The following is a 26172-nucleotide window of genomic DNA, read 5'->3' as shown; positions in this document are numbered from 1 at the left end:
CCTGGTAATGCTTTTGCAATGGGCTCAAGAACTGCAGAGAAGTATGCAATGGGTTTCTTTAGATTCCCATGTCTCTGAATTAACACAGACAATGCACATCCTTCTCTCTCACTGCAATACAGTTCAAAATCTTTCTCATAATTCGGCATGCCCAAAGCAGGAGCTTGACATAAGCTCTTTTTCAGGTTCTCAAAAGATTCCATCTCAGCCTCATTGAGAATAATTGGATCTTTCACATCAGACTTTGTCAGTCTCTGTAGTGGTTTCGCAATTACCGAAAATCCACTTATCCATTGTCGACAGTAGCCAACCATTCCCAAAAACATTCTAACCTGTCTCTGTGTTCTTGGTGGTTGCATTGCTTGAATCATTTTTATTCTCTCAACTGTCACCTGTCTTTTTCCCTATGCAATTCTGTGACCAAGATATTTCACTTCTTGTTTGCAAAACTGTAATTTTGCTGGAGACACTTTATGTCCCTCATCTGCAAGATGATTCAAAAGTATTATTGTGTCTGTCACACAATTTTCTCTCGTTTTAGCAGCTATCAACAAGTCGTCGATATACTGCACCAACGTAGACCTGCCAGGTAAATCTAAATTTTCCAAGGATCTCTTTAACAGCTCATTAAAGATTGAAGGACTCTCTGTATACCCTTGAGGGATTCTACACCATGCGAGGGTCCTACTCTGGAATCTGAAAGCAAAAATTTCCTGACTCTCTGGATGTAAAGGAACAGTAAAGAATGCATTGCAAAGATCAATGACAGTATACCATTCAGCATCATGTGGAATCTGATACAAAATGACTGCTGGGTTTGGAACCACAGGGCAACATGGAACAACAATCTGATTAACTTTTCTCAAATCTTGTACAATCCTGTACGTTCCTTTTGATTTTTTAATTCCCATGATCGGTGAGTTACAAGGGCTACTCTCAATTTCTTTTAAAACACCTTGTTTAATGAATTTTTCAATCACAGGTATAACTCCCTCAATTGTCTCTGCTTTCATCTTATACTGAGGAATATTAGGAAATTATATTCCCTGCTTCAGTGTGATTTTGACTGGATCGACATGTTTCATCAGACCCATCTCATTCCCAGTCAAATCCCAAATCTCAGATTTCACTGTTTCTTTGAGCTCTTCTGGCAGATTTTCTTTTTCAAACGCAGGAAACAATTTTGTTTCCTCTGTTTCCATTAACATCATTGTCAACCTGTACAAGCCATCTTCCTCCATTGTTTGTAATTCAACTCCTTCAGGAGAACAATATATTCTGCAATTCATCTTGCACAATATATCTCTGTCTAATAGATTCACTGGACTACTGTTACAAACCACAAATCTGTGTTTGTCTTTAAAATTTCCAATTTCAACTGGTACTGGATCAGTCAAATCAGTTCTGATTTGTTGATTGCTTACTCCAACAACTTGGATGGTATCCCCGGAGAGAGGTAGGTTTTCAATTTCCACTGATCTAACAGTAGAACGGGTAGCACCAGTGTCCACTAGAAAAGTGATGTCCACATCATTAACTTTCCCATTTACAAATGGACCAGACTGGTCAACCTCAAGAGTGGCTCCAACAACACACTCTTCCTCCTCTCTCGGGCACCGTCAGTAATAATCATCAGAATCACTTTCCTGACCTTCTGTTAACAAAAACTGTTGTGCTGCATTTTGCACCTTTTGCCTTTGCGGTTTTATTACCTGATCATCTCCTTGAAATCCCACACCTGAATTATATTTTTGAGTTCCCCCACAATTTGGAAACGGTGGCTGTGGCAATTGATTCTGACGGTTATTCACCTGTTGCTGCAACTGTCGCTGAAGGTTTAATTCGTTTAAATTCTGTTGCAACTGTAGCTGTTGCTGCAGGTCAACATCATTCTGCATCTGTGGATTTAACAATGGACTTTTTAAATTTCTGGGTGGTTTCTTACATTCGTCTCTCCAGTGTCCAATCTCGCCACAATTAAAACAAGGTAATTTTTGCTTCATTTCTTCAATCCTTGGGTTAATTTTTCTGACAAAATTATTACCTTTAAACTTCCCTTGCCCTTGATTCGAATTTGTAGTTTGAACAAAATTTGTGTTTTTATTACCAAGACTAGCAATCTGTTGCTCAGCCAATTTTACCTGAGCCCACATGGCTTTCTCCTTGAGCTTCTTTTGTCTCACTTCTAACTCATCACTGCAGTATTTTGCTTTTCTCAAAATGTCATCAACAGAAAGTGCTTGCCATCCGACAATACTATTTCTGATCATATCTGCAATTTCTGGTTTCAGACCATAAACAAATCTGTAGACGAAATGACTCATATCTTTCTCGTCTAGTTTTTCATAGCCACTGTATTGTTTAAAGATCAACAATAACCTTTCGTAAAATGAATGAACTGATTCTTTTGTTTCCTGGTTTGTTCTTTCTATCTTAACCCAATCAACCTCTTTTGGTGGAATTTTGTTTTTCAACCAGTAAATCACTTTTTCATAAAAATCCATTACAATGGGATTTGGAGCACCTGTTTCTTTAATTCGGTCAGGTTCTATTTTTGGCCAACTTATGGCTATTTTGCATTCTGTCCAAAGATCTGATGGGACAACAATGTCAAAAAATCCATCCAGATCAATCCACAAAACTTTTGAGACTTTAATGAACCTGTCCACTTGCCTGTACCACTCAACTGGTTTTTCCCTCAGTCTTGGAAAATCATTTGTAAACAGCAATATGTCCCGTCTTGACCATGGGACATGAACATATCCTCCACCTGCAATCTCTCTCATTGGAAATTGTTTTGACAATTTTTCCAATTTCTCATCTTCCTTCTTTTTCGTCCATTTCACTCTCCACTTACTCAATTCTCCCAGTTTTTTAATGTAAACAATCAAATCTTTTATGTGAATTATTCTTCCCATTGAGTTCAAATTCTCAATGTCGCTTTCTGAAAAGTCTAATCTGTAATGTTATGCAAAATTCTTTTGCCTGCTCAAATCAATTTCAAGTTCTGCTGCCAGTTCATCCAACTGATCATATTTGTTTTTTGTTTTCCACTGAATACTCTTGCAAATGAACAGTAGTTCATCATCTCGATAATAATTTAAACTGTCAGGACCAATCGTACCAATTATTAATTCCTCAATATTTGCTTTTAATTTTGCAACATCAAGTTTAGGTTTTGTCACTCTGACTTCAGGACTCTCAGCATCAGATTCTGCACCCATCGGTGATTTTGGAGATAAATCCTCATTAAAAGTCAAATTAGGCATTCTCGATCTTGAAGAGTTTATTTCAGATATGTCTGAATAAAATTTTTCAGCAACCTTCTGAATTTCTGCATTTAAAGGAACAGTCAACCCTGTTTTATTAACTTCTCTTTGCTCAAAAACAGGCTGAACAGGACCAATAGTTACCGGAACTGTCACAGCTTCCATGCTTTTTGTTATTTGTCGAATTAATTCTTCCTTTGATCGTAAATACTCAGAAGAATCTCCAGCCTCCACATCTCTGACTTCTCTCACATAATTTTTTGGAGCTTCCCTTGCTCTTGGAATTAATGAAAAATGCCTACCCTCCTCACAGACATTTGTATTTGTCTCAGTTTCTGGTCTTCTTGGAGTTTCAAGGATTTCACAATTATTTGGGTACAATTTAGGAGCTTCATTAATTGGAAGTGCACTCGGTGTAGTTTCTGTAGAAACCATCGGAGTAGACCATGATCTAGGGGGTCTCAAAGGCTGATTCCTTTTATCCGAAGTATAGATTTCCTCTAAAACTGCATCTTCAGATTCACTTTCTACAGGGGCATTATTTCTCTTTTCAGTTCTTTTTCCATCAGGAGAACCTAAAACCATCTCTCTAATTAAATAGAGTCCCTCACTCATGCTTCCCTGTCTCCACATTCGCATCCTGTCTTCATGTGTTTCTCTTCTATAACTCGGAGCTTTAGGAGGTCTTTTAATTCCACTTGCTTCTCTTTGTAATTGGTACATCTCATCTTCCCATTCAACTAAAGCCTCAAATTGAGTTGGTCTCGGCTTTGGATTAAGAGCATTCATTTTCTCTCGCAAATTTCTTAAAACCTTTACATTAAATGAACCATCATCAGGCCAGGTCAAAACACCATCATCCTTTGTGTAGTGTTTCCAAATATCAAACCACAAAACAGTATGATAACCATATTCACCTTCCATATACGCTGCAGGTGTTTTATACTTATGAAGTAATTTACCACCTCGCGTTTCAATTTTCTTGTCAGGCGAGATAAAAATTTTAAGTTTCTGAAACAACGTTGGCTTTTTCTCAACGTGTTTAAAATGATAACTCATTTTTAGGAGTTAAATTCAATTAACGAATTCGTTCATAAAATATTTCCGGGATGTTCCGCAAAAACAACCAATCCGTGCGCGAAACACACCAACAAGCCAATGAGAGTTGAGCTACGTCACCTTTTTACTCAACCAATAAAAATGAAGATTTTCTGAAGAACCAATCAGCTTACAGTTCGTCAGAGACTCAAGAACCAATCAAAGCACAGCTTGTGACGTATGTCACCCAATCCCAGCGCGGCTCTGTGACGTACACAGCAGCTGCGGTTTCTCGCTTCTCACTCTTAGCGCTTACCCCTCCTTCACAAAATCTTTTCACAGCGCCATTTTGAAAACACTTTTTCGGTGAAAATTAATTTTAACAATGACAATAAAGACTCATCTGTCTGTTTCTCTAAATAGGATAGTTTACATACATTCAAGTATTCTCAACTTGGAATAGTCGGCCCTATTCTCATAGAATAATTTTCATTTGCCAGTAGAGTAATCTTTTTACTCTGCCCTTCAAACAAGTAATTATGAACTCATTTCCCTCCGAACGCACAACCAAGTGACTGTCCGAAAGTTCCACTCGAACATAAATTACAAAACAAACTCGCACTTTCACACGGAAAAATCCCTAACTTCAAACATACATGAAATCCGTACAGGACTCTCACCTGTTTATAGATATCATGCACCGTTAGCAAAATAACGACGTTATCCGTACAGGACTCTCACCTGGTTATAGATATAAAACATGTACCCCTACAGGACTCTCACCTGTTTATAGATAATCATGTACCGACGTTACCCTACCCTTCACTCAAGCTCGAATATAACTAATACTCTTATCACAGTGAGTTTTACAACAGGCGCTTTGTCCCTATTCTCATGCTGTTCAAATTTCTTAGATAATCCTCACTATACAAGATTCACACCTAGCCCTAAAACTGTGTTGCACGGCCACAACACTTGTGATACACGGCGATATCACTACTCTGAAACAGATCAAATGCCTTGCGTGACTACCTTCTCATCACACAATCCGTACCGGTACAACTCACATATAGCACGAAAACGAACTCAACATGTGTTAAACATCGATCCTATTTCTATACCATAACATACCAATAACACCTTGGTTACCCTTAGCAACCATCAATTTCTGCTACCAGAAGAATTGATCCAGCGGCCTATAGGAAATATGCCATAAGCAATGCTACCCAACTCTATAACCTACTACATAAAATATTACTCTAACTCATGGACCCATTAATCAAACATGACATATTTTGACCTATTGAATCAGGTGATCAAATTAAACCTATATACACCTTATTTACAAATTATATACAAACTATATACAACCGCGGTAAATGATTACGTCATTTGAACAAATCCTAATTATTTAAATGACCATCATGGCGATGGCATCTAGCTAATAGTAACCTGCGCTTCTGAATAACCAAGACCAGCTTGTTTTTCAAAAGTAAGATTTTATTAACTAATTTTAGATTATTCAAAATATAGTTTTATAAATGCAATTTTATTCGAATTATAGCAAGCATGTTTGAAAAGTATCATAAGAAAAATACAGTTTTAAGCAAGAAATTATAAGTTTAGCATTTCTAAAATCCTAAGTCCCTAGCTAAGCTAAATGAGTGAAAATAAAGTAAAGTTCTTTGAGGATTCTTACGTGCTCCACGCAAAGTCCAGCAGCACGACACCCTCATCTGAAAGTCAGAAAGCAGCAGCCAGCCCATCCCTGGGGCCTGGACTTTTTATACCTTTCTATGCTAGCTAATCTAAGTAAAGGAAAATTTTCTGCAAAAGTCGATGTCTCATTGGTCCGAGAGTGACAAGTGACATGTCACCTACATTTCAAAACTTCCATTCGGTCATATTCTTTGGGACCATTGTCTTTCTTGTACGTGTTCCAAAGCTTCCTTGATTTGCAACAAATTTGAGCAAAAGTTCTCACTGACTCTATTTCACTTCCTCGGATGCCAAGTTAACAAATGTTCTTTCTACCGGTTTCTGACCTTGGCCACGTCCGACAGAATAATGACAACACTTCATCTTTGTTCAGTGAATGTGATTTTGACGGAAACTTTTTTCAACATGGACATCTCGTGCTCCTTGCAGAATTAAATTCATCTTTTAGCAAACTCGAGCAAACTAGGCCCAAAAGCAGGCAACTTATTTTTCTAGTATAAAACAAACACAAGAAAAGTATTAATGTAAGAAATATTATTTATTCTGTTTCCACCCTTCGTTTACTAATTGATTAACCCTCCCAATTAGTCTAATGTTACCTAGCACAAAGCAAACAAATAAAGCAGCATTTTATATCTACCAGTCTTCATGAATCCATGAAACCTTATATGCACCTAGAATAGTAGAAATAACATCACATAGACAAGGAAAGCAAAATAAGCACATGCTTCTTTTAAATCTGCTGCAGTTAGTAATGACAAAAACGAAAATGACAACATTAATTTATTATTTTTGCACGAACAAAAGATGCAACAATTATGCACGTTTATGAGCACACATGTTAATGTCCCCGTGTGTAAAGTTTAATCTAGGTTGTGTTAGCATAACACATCACAAATCATTAATATTATTTATGTTATGGAAATGTGACTTCACGAGTTTAAACAGATTTCTGTTTTCTATCTCGCTCCATCACGAGTCGTGACAGTAACCAGGTACGTTTTTATTTTTTTTCATACCTTCCCCCACCAAACCCCCCCCGCCCCTACCCTCCATACCCGTTCGATTGCAGCCGCCAATGGTTTCTAGTTGCTGTTTTTGGGTGTTAAACTAGTACTAATGAGGTGGAACTCTGCACAGACAGTGCTAACGTTTGTAACAGGCATTGGCAAAGCTAATAGATCTTCCTTTTGGTACCTTCACTAAAGAATGTTAAAAAAAGCTTTTGAAGCAGCCAACCTGATCATTTAGTAGGTGTGTGCCCCACGCATGCACGCGCCTATGAAATTTAAATGATTTGGCAGCTTTTTTTTCCTTTTAGTTACCGATCCAAGTTGGATCATGATCTAAAAACAAAAAAAAAAAATTTTATGTGGGTATCGGAAGCAACATGGCAGCAGGTGACGGTGGTGGAAGCATCATGGGGAGTTGAGAGTGGAAGCAACACAATGCATGGCTGGAGGGGTGTAAAAGAACAGGTGGGGAAGCAACATGGGAATGTGGGGACAATAGGGCAAAAGAGAGCCATGTAGCAGGCTGGAATGGAACAGATGGGCAAGAAGGCAATGTGGGAAACGACAGAAGAATCACACGGGCGAACAAGAGGAACACAGACATGGCATAGGGAGAAGCAAATAAGAGAGATAGCAAGAAAACACATGCGCTCTCATACAGTGCTTAAACAAAAATAAAAATGTAGCAAGCAGTGTAAGTATAACAATGCGTCCGTGCAATGCAGCTCTTGGGTGGTGCGACTGGTGCCACTGCACCAGGCGATGACTTCGGGTGGGGGCGCCGTAAATTATGGTTTTAAAAGTGCCTGCCAATGTCTTCGTGCCTCCAGCAATTTTAAGGCAACAATAAAATTGTCACTGTAACTTCGGCGATTAATGTTCTTTCTGGAGAAAGAGAGAGTTTGGAGTTTTGTCTAGTGAAGTATTTACTCATCAAAACGAGTATTGAAAATTCTAATCAAAAATTAATCTATGTAGTCAGTCGTAAAAGAGATACTGCACTGTGTTCAGAGCATTCTAGGAATGACACAATAGTGGGGAGTAGAATGTATAAAAAAACTGTATGTCGTATGGATCCTCCCCCTTAGAGAACGTAGAACCATCCTGCTGTTCAGGTTGAATTTGCTCCCTTAGCGAATAATAACAGGTGCATGGGAGGGATTTCCTTGGGAATACAGACTTTGTGAACTATGTGGAAAATTGGGTGCAATATTTAAATCACGTGTTATTTGTCTGTCCCCCACTACAACCACTAGGATGTCAATTATTAAAACCTGTATTTTTTAAAGCACAGGAGGCCTGGAACTGTCTTTTGGCCCCTCCCTCTGAATCAGTATGTTTTCAAATGTTTAGCTTTTTTAATACATTTTTTAAAAATTATTAGAGAGGATTATGATACGGTATATTGGAGTTTTTTTCCTTTTGTATATTTTATGTGGAACTCTTTGGAGTTCTGAATCAAAATAAATTGAATTGAATTGACTCATCATAAGGTAGCACAGAGGGTTAATATGCCTGGTGCAATGAACTAGTACCATACAGATCATGCAAAACATATGATTCCAATAGGTAAGTAGGGTACCACTTTTGTCAGAGAGATCCTATTGTTACTTGCAGTTAATAAGATAAAATCCTAATGAGGAATAGTGAGCAATTAACTGTCATCAAAGAGCTGCATGAAAACTGTCTTGTATAGGTTAGACCGTTATCATTTTTCCCCAGTCTTTCACTATCCTAATGTTGCAAAATGGGTTCATTTGAGTAGAAAACAATTCTTATTTTTAATAAGAACCCCCAACCATGGTGTTATGTTTTAAATTTAAATGTGTGCTTCTCCAGGCAAAGCACTCGTAAACTATGATGCCGACAAGTATGGATGACATGTGACTCCCACAGCTTGTAGTCCTCTGTCTTATGTAACATTTCCTATACACTGATTTACACACGTATGATTAATTGTCTCTGTGTAATATGTGTGTGATGTAAAGTGCTCTGACACCCTACACTGGAATGAGTGGTGCTATAAAATGAAATAAATGTGTCTGAGGGAGAGTGGTTAGGGAGACTTGAGGGACACTGTTAAAGGGTGGTAGTGAGGGAATACGTGGCGGAGGTGGTCATTGGGGTGGGCACCAACAAACATTGTTGCACTGGGTGCCACCAGTGCTAAAGCCAGTCCTGCGTCTATGCTCCAGGTGTGGGCGAAGACACTATGATGAAGAAAAGCCAGCACAGATAACAAATAAGAAGCAAGCGAATAAAAGTGACAATGAAGCCAACCAATGTTACCAATGGTAACCAATGAGCAGGCTCTACGTCCACTATAAAATAACAATATTTCTTGCACCAGCCGAAGCATGCAGCGCCTTAAGTGAGACCTAAAAATGACACAATAATGAAGAAATAGTGTCTCAAAAAAGGGCTGCCACTATGCAGCATTGTTTGCCTTGCCACATAATTTAGTCACGCTGCCACATAATTTCTCACTCTCCTGTTGCATAATTCCAGTAACCCTGGTTGTTATTAATGCACCTTGTTTTATACACTTTTTAAGCACTATTACGCAAATTTATGAAATTAGGTCAGAGTTCAAGAATATGTAGCAGAAACGTAAAGTGGCATCGCGTTTTTAAATGAGGGTCTCGGTATGCTAAAAATACATGCACCCTCATCTTATGAGTTCAGGGCAGTGTTCCTAGAGCTGCACGGTGACCTTGGACTGGCACTGCCTGCTGCTGGAGTCAGATTGCCGAAAGCGCTCCGTGAGATTGCAACATGAATGGAAGGGGGTCGCAGAGGTGCCCTCGTCCCGCCACAGTGCACTGCGCGCCTCCGAGTGAGTGACCTTCCCGGGCGCGTAACATGATCCGGAGAAGAGAGCCGCTCGCCCCCTGCGGGAGCCGCCATCAGTCACTCAGAGACCGGCCCTTGACAGGGAAGCCGATCCCGGGGCTGCCAGACACCGGAGCCGCCGAAGGACAAAGGGAGCCGGCGATGCTGAATAATAGACGAGGGAGGCCGGGCCCGCCAGCGCCGAGGCGGGGATGCTGCTGAGGGGGGACGGGGCGCGGGTCCGACCGTAGGAGGCGCAGGGACTCGGAAGCACCGGCCGGAGCACTGCAGTGAGGACGGCCCGCCGGAGCCTGTGCGGGCGCGGAGGGAGCCGCCTGCATCCGCTGCGGCACTGCGCTTTGGTGCCGCTTTGATTTGCAACATTAGTAGAAAGAAGCGCGGCTTTTTCTGCCCTTCCAGCGGACTATTTTTTCTTTTTTTTTTTACCAGAGGAGCGAGGGGAGCCCCGCAACGGCAGTGGGGCGCCCCGAAGCCAAGCAGGCACTCTCCTTCGGCCGCGGCAGAGACCGCAGTGGGCCGGCCCTCGATGACTTGGAGACGGGGAGTCGCACCTTGCCCCACCGCGGACAGGGAATACCTCCACATCCCAATTTCAGTTGCTAAGAGACCGTGGTACCAAAGATGACGCTGGGCTGATCTTTGGGGGTATTTGGGGACCCATGCGTGGAAGTTGCGGCAAGACCGAGCGGGGACCCCGCTGACAGGGACCGGGATTCCCACATTGGCGAGAATCACACGCTGCTGTCCTCGAAAGCATCCGCAGTGCAGAGTCCCTCTCACCAGCGAAGGAAGCCGCGACAGACCCAGCCGCCTACAGCGAAAGAGTTCCCCTTCTCTTTCTAGCATCCGTAGCGGATATCCTCGCCCCATTGGGTCTTCCAGGTAGGAGCAGAGCCCTGCAAACAGCAGCAAGCGATTCCCACTCGGACTTTAACAAGTACCAGCGGATCTCCTCCTTCACGAGCCCTTTCTCTAATGAACAGCCAGGGAAACTATACCTTCCATTCAGACAACCATATGTCACCCCCTCCCTTACACCATTCTGTCTTTCCAGCGAGAGCCAATGCTTCCTTCCAACATTTAAGGTGACAAGCTGAAAGATGTTCCCCTAGTTAACTGACAGAACATCACCGAGCAGGCCCCTCCCTGTGGGACTTGCATCAACGAAGACTTTAAGAAGCAACATCATAGGCCTCTGCACACCCACCACCTTGGGTGTTGGAAGCAGCATCATGTCTCCAAAGCCAGACTCCACAGTCCGGTCTGAGAAGCCCGCGCCCTCCTCCGCAGGGGCAGCACCTCTGCCCCCGCCTCCACACACACTTCTACGTTGGGACCAGGTGCCTGAGGACTTTGTGGAGTGCTTTATACTCTCAGGCTACCGGCGATTGCACCTGAGCGCGCAGCAGTGCCTGGCTTCAGCATTTCAGCCGACCAACGAGACGCTAAACTTCTGGACTCACTTTGTGCCGCTGCTGGTGTTTGTTTGCCGCTTTGGGCGGCTGCTGCTGTTTCAGGGTGCCGGGATTTCCCCACTGCACCCTGCATTGCTGCCACTCTGGTGCTATGCCTCAGGTGTACTGTTGACATTGGGCATGAGCTGTGCCGCCCATCTTTTCAGCTGCCTCTCCCTGCGCCTGCGTGCCGCCTTCTTCTACCTTGACTACGCCTCCATTAGCTACTATGGCTTTGCCAGCACTGTGGCCTATTCACACTACCTGCTTCCACGCCTGCGCTTGCTGGATGCCGGAGTCCTAACCCCCTATGTGGAGGGCTGGCTTGGCTGGTGCGCGGAGGAGGTGTCTCACTGGTTGAAGCTCTACCATGCATGCATACTTCCTGTGGCCTTTGTGCTGGCACTTGGCTGTACGGCTGCATGCTGTCTTAGTCGTGCACAGGGTTGCTCCTACCCATTCGCTGTGCGCACCTTCGTGTTCATTATGCCACTGAGCATGGCATGTCCTGTAATGGGTGAGAGCCTGCTCTTTGACTTACGACGCAGCAATCCTACGCTGTTCCTCTACTTCCACCGTCGCTACCTCTGGCTCCTGGTGGCCGCGTTCTTCAATGTGAGCAAGATCCCGGAGCGCCTGCGTCCTGGCCGCTTCGACATAGTGGGTCACAGCCACCAGCTCTTCCACCTTCTGACAGCCCTTAGCATTTATGATCAGGCCCACTATGTGGAGCAAGGCCTCCAACAGTATCTTCAGCATATGCAGGGCACCGAGGCCACCGTCCCACCACAGCCCACCCTGATTGGTACCCTCGGCTTTATGGGCCTACTTTTACTCTGTCTGGGGGCGCTGGTCAGAAGATGCCTGCAGGGCACACGCCTCAACTGTAAGCACAAGTGACTTGTGAATTTGAGTGTTTGAAGGAAGGTCAAGATGTACTATGGGTTGGAAGGCTTGTAATGGATAAGAGAACATTAGACCAAGTCATAATATGGAAAACGCTTAAAAAAGAAAACCCAGCCATTTATACTGACATTGTTCCCTTCAGGACTGAGATTTAAAGGGCAGTGACATCGCAAAGTTATAAAGACCAAGCATTAATATTCCTGACTGCCTGAAGTGGGATACAGAAGAATACTTTACTGAATGATTTTTTGTGTGATATTAAACACTGGAGGAATAAGACCCACGTAGAATTCATCTGTCTGTACAGTAGGAGGAAGCAGAGAAGCACTGCTGTTACTGACATCAACAGTGGAGCAGAGAGCGATCTAGTGTTGACGTTGATTCCTACACATAGGCATGAATGTGAACAGAGAATTGTACTACTGACGCTGAAACCAACACTGAATTTATTGTCATCTGTAGAAAGAAGGCCATGGATAATACAAAGCAAGGAGCTGGGAAATCAATAAACCACACAACTGTTCTTGATTTACCAGGCTGATGGACTGTACTCACTCCTCCACGTAATAAATCAAATTTTGCAAGCGTGCTCACACTGCACTGAAGTCTCTGGCACTCATGAGTAGTTCTCAGCTGACTGTCTGGAGAATGGCCCCATTGCCCTGGCATTAATTTGGATACCCAGGAAGTTTCTTTGCCGTGCTGAGTTCTTCTTCAAACTGAAATATCTTAAAGACAAAAGTATAGCACTATTGAATTTAGAATGTTAAGACGCATGGAATGATAACATTATATTATTTCCACATTCTGGTGGTATTTAAGATGTTATATTTATATTGAAGCACTTGCTGGAACAACACTATTTGATACGTTTTCAGACTCCGATTGTGAGATTTTCCTTTAATTCAGAAGTAGATCTCAGTCTTTCCCCTATTGAAACTGAAAAAAAACTATTTGGCGTGTCTGTCTTTTAAAAACAGAAGGCTCTACCCTAAAAAACGACACTGAATATCCTACAATATTCCCTCTCTTCTATTCCTGGACAAAGATTTTGGGTATGCTCACTCCACTGATCTCAGAGGCCATGGTGACAATGGAATTAGAACTTAATAATATTTATTTTGGGGGGGAGTGCTCTAGAATATATTTATCAGTGCTGCTAATATTTCTCAATCTGTTTTAAAGTTTTGTGAATAGGAATTCTTGTGTTTCTACATTATACCCAGGCCTCCAACACTTAAACTATGTGAATACTGTTTAATATTTAGTGTTATTGATTTCTGCACTTGTACTCTGGAAATGGTCTAAGTTACGCTGATAGTGGAATGAATCCAGACTATGGCAGCGTAAATGTTGTCCGACAGAAATATTTTGTCCTAAATATTGTTTACAAAAATATTGCCACATTGGTGTCAATAGTAGAAAATCTACACCTAATGGGAAACAATATTTAGAACACAGTATGTTTTTCAGAGGTTTGTTTTGTTTTTGATATTCTGACATACAGCCTGTCTAGGTAATAGTTTAGGGAGAGTCTCAAGACTGCACCTCTCTCGCACTGTCCGTACCAAATCATGCAGCCTCCATCTTGAGCGTCCAAGCGCATTTGATAGAGTAAAGTAGGATTTTTGTTTAACTTAAAATAATGACCTATTATCTTTATTTACCTTTTTAGTTTTAGTTAAATTATTGAAATAACCACGAAGGTGCAGTGCTTTGGTTGCTACACCTTCTCAAATTAAGTCTCCTGTGAGAGGCACGTTCTCGCTTCCAAATGGCTTGGCAGTTGATTTTTTTACAGGCTTATAAGTGAAATTTTAGCAGCATTGATCAGAGTACTAGAAACGTATTTCCCAAGTTGTCCACCTTCCATGACACAATTATGCACTGGATGTTTTTGTCACATCTGATTGTTGTTTTTCTGTTTGAGATACTTGCACTGGGGAGCAAATGTGTATTTCTTAAAGTAGCTGCCTACCTTACCAAAAAAAATGCACTGGATAACTTTCTAAATGGCCTGAATTTGGCTTGTCTTTGTTACGTACACTGGGGCCCGGTTATCAATATAACACTTTGGGCAGCTTCTATGGCATTATATGGTGTTTGATGAGAAGTGTGTGCAGTTGCCCTCAACAGACGATGACCAATGTTTTCAAACGCAGACCATGTACCAAAAGCTGCCTGTAAACTTGTATTTTTATCGCAGCCACCGTATCATATAAGCAAAACAGATCTTTTTTAGATAGAAAATGTAATGGTGCTTTGGATAAATGCTGACATCAATCACCCAAGCCCCCACACACATATAAAACATTGACTAGGCTGCCAGTCCAGACGTGGATGTTAATTGTACAGTAGGATTACTGGATTGTCAATCATGAGGGGAAGGGTTAATCAGTTCACGCGTGATCAAAAGCATCATGGGTAATCTTCCTACACTTGGGTTTGGGGCTGATGAAATGCAGTGTTGTTTTTTGCTAATGTTGCACTTGCTTAAAAGGAATTATTGCATTCCGTCTTTTTTTGGTTGGTTGACTGCCTGTGGGATAATGGAAGAAGGGATTTGTCCGTCAGATAGTGCTGTCTCAGCCTTTATTCCGTGCGAGGATACTTCCTGGCACTTAATGTAAGCGCTTGGCATCACCCCGCCTTACATGATTGTAAAGCAGATGCACGGACAATAGGCTTACGTTATTCCTCACCGATGTGTTTATGGTTGTATCATGCCAATTTCAAAGGAATAATAGAGTAAGGCGGATACATTCCACCTAGTCAGCTACAATGGTCTCTCTTTGATTCAGTTGCTGCATGGGACTTCTTGTATATTGCCTATATATATCCAGCTGGAAAAACACACATTTTACTGGTTAAAAAAATGTGAACTGAAAGAAATAGACACCACTGGACTCCAATAACTAGCTCAGAGAAGCAACTGAAATTAGTTGGAATTTCCTCCATAGACGTTTATGAAATGTAAGAAAACTCATTTACCAGCAACTGAATCAGTAGAAATTATTTGTAGTAGCTTAGCTGAAATTCCTGCTAAGGGAGGTTTAAGCTCTGCATTCATCGATGGCCATTTTTGTTTGAGATACCATCACATTTTTATGTTGAAGTGTGTTGCGGGTGTATATAACCGCATACGTTTTTCGCGTGCTGTAGAGTTGATCTTTTTGCAGCACTGGAATCTCATGGGACTCCCTGTGCCACCTCAAGGCATTACTGTTTGCACTTCCCTTGTCTTGTTTGTGTCTGTGGTTACATTCTTGTTTTTTTTTTATTTACCAGCCCTATAGTCATTTTGGTGTCAGCATCTCAGTGCGATGCCCCTCCAATTGCCTTAAGCAGGAACACCAACCACTAGCATGGTGTGAGCTCTCATTTCTATCTAACTTTCAACGTGCCTTTTCCTTCATTTCAGCTTGCAGTGCTTGTTGCACCTTTGTTGAATTTATATCAGAGTACCGGTATCTCCTGTTGTATTTCAGCCAACCGCTACCTGGTCTGATCCAGAATTTCAGAGAAAAGAATTTAATTGTGTATTCAATAGCTTTCAGTGTTGTCAGCCCAGGTTTGCACAGGAAGAGCCTAAATCAGTGATTATCGGTGATGTATTTCTAATATGTTAGGTGGCAATCATTCTGGTTTGCACCGGAAGTGCAGCATGAGCAAGAGAGAAGTATCCTGCCCACTGACTGCAAACTTTACAAATGCATATTCTTCCTAGGGATTAAGAAAATGGGAACCACTCAAGTGGAAAAGGGAAAGTTTAGCACATAAATGTAGCTTTTGCTTTTCGTTTTTAGAGGCTCAAAGTCCATCACTCACTTCAGCTAAGCAAAGGGTTTCCTTTTGTCAAGATTCAGTGGTTCTTGAATATTTTAGGGTGTGGGCAAATACCAAAAGATTTTTGGATTGTTGACAAACTGAGCACAAATAGTTTGCATATCAGTTTTCCATGTGAGTTGTGTTGTTTCTCGTGTCATTTACATTTAGCATTTTTGTACTGGCTTGATGTTTTACATATGTGTATTGTTGTTTTCAATTTGTGTGTTCTTCTCCTTGCTGTAGCCTCTACCTTTCGATTCTTCTCTCTGCTAGTTGAAGGTAGACAGCAAAGGCCCCACTGTTTGGCCCTAGAAATTGGGTGAAAGGCAATTTATTATTTGGTTTATAGATCTGTTCAGATTTGGAGCAACTAAGATGGTGTCTCCTGCATTAAACATTTGATGGATTGCTGACTTCTTCCACAGGTAACTGGTCAGAGAGGGAGTTTGATTTATGCATTTAGTCACTCATACAAGGGCTGTGTCAGGAGTATAACAGAACAATGATATTGCTGGCATTATTTCAATTTGTTAATATTAAAATGCACAACAGTAATTCCCTGTTTTTGGGTCTTATGGTGTTTAATAGTGTTTCAGACATTCTGCTGCTTTTTCATTAACTTCGATTTATAATCCATTAAAATTGTTATTTGATGTTTTTGTTTCATGGGCAATTCTCATTATTATATCCTCATATTTGTTGTTGTGTGTTTCTTCGCATTAAGGCAAGTGCATTGGGAAGTGTTAGTTTTCAAAACTTTCTTTCAATGTCTCCCTCTCACTTTTTGTTCCCTACTCTTCTCTCTCCCTCTCCTTTCTCCTTTCTTGTCCTGTCCTGTATTCCCTTGGTTTACGACTTCCTTTCTTTTTATCCTGCCCACCTACAAACATGGTGGTATATGCACACTTATTCTAGGAGCCACATTCTCTAAATTATTTTAAAGCCACAAAGTCTGTGATTCACAATCACAGGCTTTAAAAAAAGAGTTGTTTCCTATGTAAAAAAGTTACCTTGTGCGACGGAAAAGTCTTCACTACAAAGCAACTTTGGGACTCCTATCCAGTTGTAAAACGAGGGTTAGGAAATTGGTACACCCCCCTTTTGATTCTGAAACGAGTTTCTCAATGGTTTGTGACTGCATTTGCAGTCACAAACCATTCATCAGATACTGACACCCGAGTAAGGGCCTGATTACGAGTTTGGCGGTCCTCCTGCAACACCGCCACCGCTGCGCACACAGGAGGAATGCCAAGCCCATGGTACACCTGCCTGCCAGACACTGACTTGAATCCAGAGCAGGCGGGCGGTGCTGCGGTAGTCTCATGGCGGCGGCTGCATTAGGTTCATGGGAGAGCCTTACCAGCAGACTGCCGCTGTGACAGCATCTGCAGCATGTTCCGGCACAGTGTTGCATGCACCATGTAATGCATGTGACACCGTACAGGAACCGGGGTGCAATTCTAGGGGTGTACAATATGTGTCCCCCCACATGCACCCCTATGGCAAGAGGTGGCTGGAGGCCCTGTTAGGCCCCCCTTAGTTGCATTTCTGCCACCCTTATCATGGCGGGCTCACCACCATGAAATGGGGCATGGGAAGGCAACTGGGAATATGCACAGCGGTGACGCTGTGGCCCCGCCAGCATATTCCCACCCCTTTCCCCTGCGCCACAGCTGCTGGATCCTGGATCGTGGCGGTGGCGGCGGTCCTGTGGCAGTCTGAGTGTCACCCTTGGAATACTGCAGGCGGACCCGCAGTGATGCCCGTTGTTGGACCGTGACCGCATGTACGGCGGTCCTGAGGACCTCTGTACTTGTAATTAGGCCCTTAGGGTGCAATCTGATTTGCAATGTGTACCTCTGGTGACGGCCCGGGGGTGGAAGCAGACAGAGCAGTTTAGACCACTGTTTGTTCCTTTCCAATTTTCTTCTGTCCCTGAATCCCACCTCCCACAATATGTCTTTCATTCCCGAAATGTTTGTTTAAAGGCAGCACCACGACCTTCAAGTAATGTTTTCAATGTAAAAAAAAATTCCAGGCTAAAGATGCAAATGCTGGGATTGAGACCTGCTGCCCCTTGCAGGCCTCTATGGCGTGTTCCCAACCGTTTACATGGGATCACAATTTTTTCTCATGCCTTTTCTGTAGCCATGAACAGGCAATTTTGAGACTTCCTGCAAATAACCATTTCGCGATGCCACTGATTAGCAGAAGAGTTGACAGGTTAATGGGTGTACCAGTGATTGAAGTAATGAACAATTCTCTAATTGGTAAGAGCAAATGTCTACTGACATCTAGCTCTATGAGTTAATTTTCTTACAGTATGTTACTTACTGTTCTCTGAGTTTTATATATGATCAAGCATCATAAGTGTGCCTCTCCTGAAATAAATTTGTGAAGATTTTGCAATAGCGTTATTATATTTTATACCTCCCACATCACTTATATGTACTTAAGTATAGAGTAGGAGATTAAGAGAACGGCAGCACTGTGGAGCACTGTGCAAGGAAAGGTCGGGTACACAATAAGCTGCATGGTCACAGAAGTGTCAAAATCCCACAGGGAGGTAAGGGAGTGAGGAAAGGTGTGCAGACAAGAGTCTGCAGCTACTTGTGGAAGTGGAGGAGGGTAGGTGCTGGCTGGATCTGGTCTTTACTGTTGTTACAGATTCTAAGGTATATCCTCAGAATGCATGCTGTCTGCTCCTTTCCTTGTTGTTCTTGTACTTAATCCTGGTGAATTTGTGTGACACCCGGATCCAGTATTGTTTAGAGCCTTGAAGATCGTGCAGCGGGTCCTGAATGTGCTGCGGCCTAGACTGGGCGGCGAGTGGAAATTCTTTGGGGTTGGCTTTGACCCTTTGTTTTTGCTAATCTCCATGGTCGCTCTTACTGCCTGTGCTTTCTAACACATTGGATGTCTCAGGCTACAGAAAGACTATCTGCTACGCCAGCATAGCAGATCAGCACTATGTCCTCGCGAGCATGCTGGGTCTTTGGTTTGAGGCAACTCAAGCGAGCAAGCGAGTATGGAAGTCCTTTGGCAGCATCCGGCCCCTCAGCAGAAAAGCACTGTAGTTCCTGAAAGCTCGAACAATGGCGCCCGCCTGCCATGTCAGATGAAATAGCCGCTGCTCTGCTTTTCCTTTGGACAAACTCATTCAGGCGTATTTAAGCCTGACAGAGTGCAAGGAAGGGTAAGGCCGGCATGAATGTAGAAACAGGCTGTAATTCAGGGAGGATAGTCTCAGACTAGAGGGAGGCCCACTGTGGCATCTGATAGGTGGAGCACGAGTGCTTCAAAAGCCTCTACTAAGGAAGGAAAAAGCAGCGCAGGCTAAGACATAGCGATGAACTAAATGAAAATTACATTTGTTGTTCTAGTATTACTGCTGTAAAAGATTTATAACACCTAATGCAAGAAAAACGAAACATGGCACTTAATAATGTTTTGTGTGAAGAATCCATTCCCTCAATTGTTTTTTTGCCTAATGTTGGTTGTTGATACTAGTTTACATGTTGTAAATGTGTTTCCACATATGCCAACATATGGTTTTACATTCATTAATGGGTACTGTATGTTGTAACGAGATGAGCTCAACTAAATATGTCAGCATTATTTCCACATAATAAAAAGGGTCTTTGTTTTATTATGTTAGCTGATTGAAACTAGAGGGCAGCAAAGTGGGCCGCACAATGAGATACCCAAACAAATGTTATGGTTTATGTCTCTATTCGATTGTATTATGTTTTGAGTCTATTTTTATCATGTCCATGCACAGCTGCAGTAATGTTTGCCATTTGCAGAGCAAGGAGAGAAGTGCTGCTTGAGCTGATAAAAGCAATTAGGGACCCTCAAAAGTCTTTTCAGAAGAATTTGTTAGAGACAAGCTTAACGTGTTCTTTTCACTCCTACCAATCAGTAACTCCTTCCATTTACCTCATTTTCAAGTGTTTGTAGGCATGTTTGTTTCTTGGGCTGTTGTCCATTTTATGACCTAACAAACATTTAAACAGGAAATCACATCCTCTGATTTTACTTCCTTCTTCAGGGGTTAAAGTCAGTTCACAAAATGAAGACAGACCTTGGATTTGGCTTCTGAAAAAATATCTGTCCACTTTGGTAACATTGCAAAAAGAAGGAAATATTCCTAGGTTTATTCACGCCCATCCTACTGCAGTAAATTGTCAGGTTTTACCACCAACTCAAAGCTCATGCAAACGCCGTGAATATGCACACTGTCTTTGATTAACGCCTACTTTTTTAGCTTCAGTAATTTCAAGTAAAAGCTCAGATTCATGGCATGACGTAAAGGCAGCAAGTGACCTTAATGATCTAAAATATGAGCTCCTATGTATTATGTACAGTGGAAGTTAAATGAATGGATGACCTGTGTGGGCTGTGCAGAAACAGGGTAAACAGGGTATGTTTCCAGCATTGTCGGCACATCCAGGGCCAGACTGGCACTTCCGAGCATCGCAAATTTCCCCGCGGGGTTGGAAGGGTGGGGACCGGTTTTGCAGCGGTGGGGGCAGGTTTTGTTACTAGACGCCCGTTTTTGCAGCTGTGCTGCAAAATGGGGCCTTTAGGAACAAGAGCAGCAAGCTTGCAGTGATTCCTCAGGGGCTTGTCCGAGAAAATTGCCTGGGCTGCTTTGGGTTCCCAGTCCGGCCCTGTGCACATCCAAATATACCATGCAACTCCAGTCGGCACATTAGGGAGCTCCTCGTTAACTCAGGCACATTGACTATCAGGGTTTGCTCAAATGCTGCACTCCAAGAACCTGGATGCACCCCCGGCCTAAATGTTATCACTGTATGTCAGCGTGGAACAAGAGTCTTTGTGAGTGAGCGAATCCCGCACTAGGTTGTTTTAGTAGCCAGTCTGCCTCAGCTAGCCAATACTGTACCGTAAACTAGCAATAATGACCAGAAATGTATGGCGTTTTCCACGTCCAGAAAAGAATACGTCTAATGGTTGGGACCAATAAATAATAGTTGACCGAAAAGCCATTGATGTTATTCTCAAGCCTGTATTTCTTTTGTCCGTTTTACCCAACAGGGGACGGCTGGTCCTGGTCTTTTGTGAATTTATAACATGTTCTCTCAGGCAAGTCCTTTTTGAAAAGCCAACAGATTGATCAATTTGCCCAGGCCCACCGTCCTTTTTGGGGCACCTACCAGTCAGTCCATTCCTGTACATAGCATTAACCAATAAAATGCATGGGGCAGTCCTGCTTTGCAAAGCAATAACACAGTATTGAATAAGATCTGAGTTTTTCTCTAAGGTAGAAATAGTCATAAAGACTTTTGAAAATTCTGGTTTTATAGATATTCAGTAAAATTCCTTGACTATCAAACCACAGGTAGAGGCAGCTCAAATCAATTGGAATTTTGATGCCGCACATATGACAACCACCTCTTAAATTATAAGCAGTATGTTATCCAGGCAGGTCTACTTAATTCCAGTTGTTCATAGCATCTATAGGTGATACATTACGAGTCAATGAGAAGGCACTCATTTTTATAATCAGGTGTGAACCTAAATCAATCTGGCATTGACCCTGCCCACCTTGACCTATGCTTGACACCCCTGATTTATGGTTCTCCTATAAAAATAAACTCCACTTTGTTTTTACTTTGAAAAGAAAACGTTTTGTAAAAAAAATAATAATAAATGAATAATAAGTTGGACATTTGGGACTGTTGCATCAGTGTCTAGATTGAAAATTCAGCAAGAAGTATTTTTCACAAACAGTCAGATTTTATGTAGAAATGTGTCTAAGGAAGAAATATGTGCAGTAACTTATACATGTGACTGTGTGCTGAAAAAAAGACCTCTCTTTAAACATAATATGATCTTCGGCTATAAATGCCACTGGGCTAAGGTGCACTGTGCATCTCAGAATTACAATGTGAAAATACACAAGTGACTTGAATGTACTGTAGACTACTGTATTGGCCATGAACAAATGTTTATTTGCCTAGTCAAAGTTCCTTTGCTGTTTGTATGCATGCGGGTAAACAGAGTTCAGCTCGGATCTTTGCTTTTTATTGTAATGAGGAAGATGGACTTATGTTTGCATTGTTTTGAATGCTGGCTAGTGTATGCAAATTTTATGATGCATAGTTAGGAGATTGAAAGTGCACAGCAGATTAAAAACATCTTTCCAAAGATTATTTGAGTGTTTTTATTTGCATCCCGTTGCACGACGTATTTTAACCCATTTAAGTCTAATTGCTTGCCGTTTAATCAGTGTGCAGAAGGCTGGTAATTTAAAGGGCGACCTGTCACGGAAGTCCTGATTGGCTTTATCAGTTTCAGTTATTTTGTTCTCTGTTGGACTTCATTGTCATTGTGTTTTTTTTAAACATTTGTTTTTTAGGGTTATATATACTTTTGCGTTGACAATTCTGCAGAATCATATGGCAAACTCGATATGTACACGAAAATTGGAGGCATGCATTTATCAAATGTTTGCAGAATAATGAAAGGGAAAACAAAATGCAACTAGAAAACAATGCAGAAAGCATGGGGGAATCAGAGTGATTACACGCAGGGGATGGCACAGATAGGGGCCTGCGATAGTAGTCAGGCAATGGATTTCTGAAAAATTGCAGTATATAGGGGAGGGAGGAGTTGGGCCGTGGTCAGGGTATAAGTAAGTGCCTCCTAGAGAAGTAAAGTGACGTCCTTAGAAAGGGAAACATCCTTTACAACGCAATTTTTACCACGCAGTGCTTTTACATCGCAACTTTTACAACGCAAACCATTACAACGAATTGCGCTGGGGGGCGCTCTAGGATAGGGAATAGATTTAATTTACTATCCAACACCTTTCCTACTATCCACGGGGACTGGAGTTGGAATAGTAAATTAAACTATTCACTATCCAGCACCCAAAAGCGCTATGCGTTGTAATGGTATGCGTTGTAAAAACTGCGATGTAAAAGCATGCGTGGTAAAAGCATGCGTTGTAATGTCATACATCCCCTTAGAAAGGGCCTGAAATTGGGCAACTGGCATGTTCGAATCCGTTAATAGGAGGTGCGTGCAGAGTCCTCTAGCTTCCTCTCATCGTATGGCTGTGCTCTCAGTTTAGCGAGCCATTTAGGCAGGTGGCGGCCAGTGCCCATGGCGTTCATTGACTGTAGGATGTTGTATGGAGGAGGCTCATCAGCTGCGATGAGTATGAAGCAGGGTGTCCATCAGTGTCTTAGAGGTCAAGAACTGACCTTGAGGGATAATAGCTGTGCTCTCGAAAGAGGTCCCCCAATGTTTCTATGCCAAGGGCGTGCCAGTGGACAAGCTCGGCCAAGGCCTTCGGCCTCCCCAAGCAGTGCACCCCTAAAAGAGGGATTGCTGGTGCCTATATGAGCACTCGCACTGTGAGCCACAGTGTACAGTGGAAGCATTGATGGGCAGTCCGTAATAGCTGAGGGAAAGGACGAGTGGAGCGACCCAGTGGTAAGAAGTGCTTAAGCACTTTGGATCGAGGCCATGTTTGCTGGTCTGTTGCAGGATCTTCCAAACATGCACCCGAGGCCCAGCAGCAAAATCTCTGAGGCTTTGAGGTAAGGAAATGGTGTTCAAAGGTAGGTAAGCCTAGCCCGCCCACCGCTGTAGGTAGTCAAAGTTTAACGAGCACCACCCTACGCCAATTGCCATGTCAGATCAGGTCTCGCAGTCTAGTGATTTGAAAAAATTAGTGTTCAAATATATTGGTAGGTTTGCAAATAAATATTGTGACTGTGAGAGCTTAACCCTCTTGGCAAGGGCAATCCTGGCCATCACAGAGAGTGGCAAAGTCCTCCAGAAGGCAGCTTGGCTTCTAAGGGATGAAACAGCTCTCAGGTTGCCATCCAGCAGATCTTGATAGGTGTGGTAAATGTAGATACCCAAGTAGTGAAAGGTGTAGTGTTGCTAGGAAAGTGCACCACAGTCCATGTCTAGGGCAGCATGCGAAGCAGAGAAGAAGAACAAAAAGAGGCAGAATTTCGCCCAGTTGACCCGCAAGCCAGACACCCATGGTGATCTTGGGTTACGTCCCTTATGTACAGCAGCATGCCATCTGCACAGAGGGAGACAATGTGCATTCTGTCCTTCAGGGGGATGCCCCAGGCCTCCACATCACCACGTAGATGAATAAGCAATAGCTCCATCGGAAGAGCAAAGAGTAGTGGGGAAGGGGACAGCCAGGTCTGGTGCCTCTGCAAACAGATATAGGATCCGATATGTAATGCCACACAAGAACCTGTGCTCTTAACTGCATGTAGAATAGTTGGATCATCTTAAGATGGGTCCACCCAGTCCCAGTCATCGCAGCATAACAAATAAGTATTACCAGCTAAGGGCGTATAATGCTTTTTCTGAGCCAAGCACTAAGCACGCCAACTTCAGGAATGCTAGTGGTGCAAACTCCATAATGCTATACAGTCCTCGTATGTTCAGGGAGGCGTTCCTCCCCAGCACAAAGCCATTTTGACCAGGATGGATGAGGAGAGGGAACAGTCTGTCCACTAGGATCCTGCTCAATAGTTTATAATCTGTGTTAAGAATCGCCAGTGGACAATAGGACCCCATCTCAGCAAGGTCCTGGCCTGGTTTCTTCATAGAGACCAATAGGGCCTCCCACATTGTAACTGGAAGGAGGCCTTCACTGTCATATAACTTTTCTAATCGGGGATAGGAAATTGGCGCAGAAGCAGTAAAACCCCAGCGGTATCACCGTGGGGCAGGGGTTTTGCCAAGGCCCAGGAGTGTATCACTTTCCTTATGTCGACAATAGTAATAGGCATCTCAAGGCTCTCTCCGTATTCCACGGCTTCCTTGTCATTGTAGGGAACATTTCATGCCCACTTGTTGGTTCCAATGACACCCTTATTCTCTTGTAAATTTATTCTTACAAAATGTATGCAGTTGATGATCAAATGGCACACAGGGCAAACATTAGGGGCTCTTCGATCTGCTAGCAGATGCAACACACCCTACAAAAAAAGAACCCTGACAGAGAGCTCAGAGACATTTAAAAAAAGTCACAGCTTCCATTCGCATTCTGATCTTGGGTTACTTGTTGCCACAAATCTATGTAATATTATGTACTGATAAACTAAACATATCAGCCACCTTGCTTTCACTGTTATCAGGCTACCACATGCTGCTGTTGAGAGTTTCTTCAAATATTATGTCACAAGGAATACCCCAATGTTTGGCACAAAATTTGCGGAATGGACCAGTTTCCTTTGATACATTTTTTTGTTTCTTGTACCATGAATAGGTAACAAAATATACATTCCATTTCGTGTAAGCTTGTGTTTCTTCTCTGCTAGTATGCTGTAACGTGCCTCAGTCAATCATGTTTGCACTGTGATAATGCTGAATCAATCTGAGCAAATGAAAGCATTTAATCAATTGGAGAAGACAGAGCAGAGGACAATGTGTAAATTTAATATTTCGAGAACTGATGCATTGTGATGCAAAGGGTGGCAACCCACCCAGGTTTCCTGTCTTTCCATATGATGTTTCATTGGCATTTTTATATTTGAAAATGTAGTCTTTAACATAGGCTGTAATCACAATGTAGTGTTACGATTACAAGTACGGTAGGTATCCTTCCCTTATACCATGGGATTCTATTTGGTATCCATAAGTAGTAGAGAAGAGCAGCAAGCTGAAAACAAACCCCGACTCAGAGGTGGTGACCAAAATTATTGAAATGAACAGTTAAAAGTATGCAACAGATCAGAGAGGGAGGCGTGACTAACCTGTCTGTCCTGGTATCAGAATCAATATAACAATGTTTGGCAAAGTATCACTTTTTAGTGTCTGTTGTACAAATGTCTGGGATAAAGATATTCCTTATGAGAGTTGCTTCAGTAGCTGCTTTGCCTTAAGTAGAATGAGCATTGAGTTTGCCCAGCAAATATCTGTTAGCACTTGGGAGCAAACTGGAACACAGCATATTATGCACCTAGCTAAGCTATGTTTTGTGGAAGATATGCTCATGCTGGGAACAGCCCCACAATTAACAAACAAGTTTGGATTGTCTCAGACCTTTTGTATTTTGCAAGCAATAGCTAAGTGCTCCCTCAA

At 42.4% G+C, this 26172-nt stretch overlaps 1 protein-coding gene across 1 annotated transcript; it reads left to right on the top strand.

Annotated features, from left to right (window-relative positions):
• Positions 1–9796: 9796 nt before the first annotated feature.
• On the top strand, positions 9797–22259 carry PAQR9 (progestin and adipoQ receptor family member 9). Its single transcript, XM_078666424.1, has one exon. The coding sequence runs from the start codon at positions 11125–11127 to the stop codon at positions 12244–12246; it is 1122 nt and encodes a 373-aa protein (XP_078522550.1). The 5' UTR covers positions 9797–11124; the 3' UTR covers positions 12247–22259.
• Positions 22260–26172: the final 3913 nt, after the last annotated feature.

The sequence above is a fragment of the Lissotriton helveticus genome, chromosome 11 (assembly GCF_964261635.1).
Source record: "Lissotriton helveticus chromosome 11, aLisHel1.1, whole genome shotgun sequence".
Lineage (NCBI taxonomy): Eukaryota > Metazoa > Chordata > Amphibia > Caudata > Salamandridae > Lissotriton > Lissotriton helveticus.
Note: the sequence above shows the minus strand (reverse complement) of the source record. Positions and strands in the feature narration are given on the sequence as shown.

What these genes read in the sequence shown, in the direction of transcription:
- PAQR9 (XM_078666424.1), top strand. Translation starts at nt 11,125, where the DNA reads ATGTCTCCAAAGCCAGACTCCACAGTCCGGTCTGAGAAGCCCGCGCCC.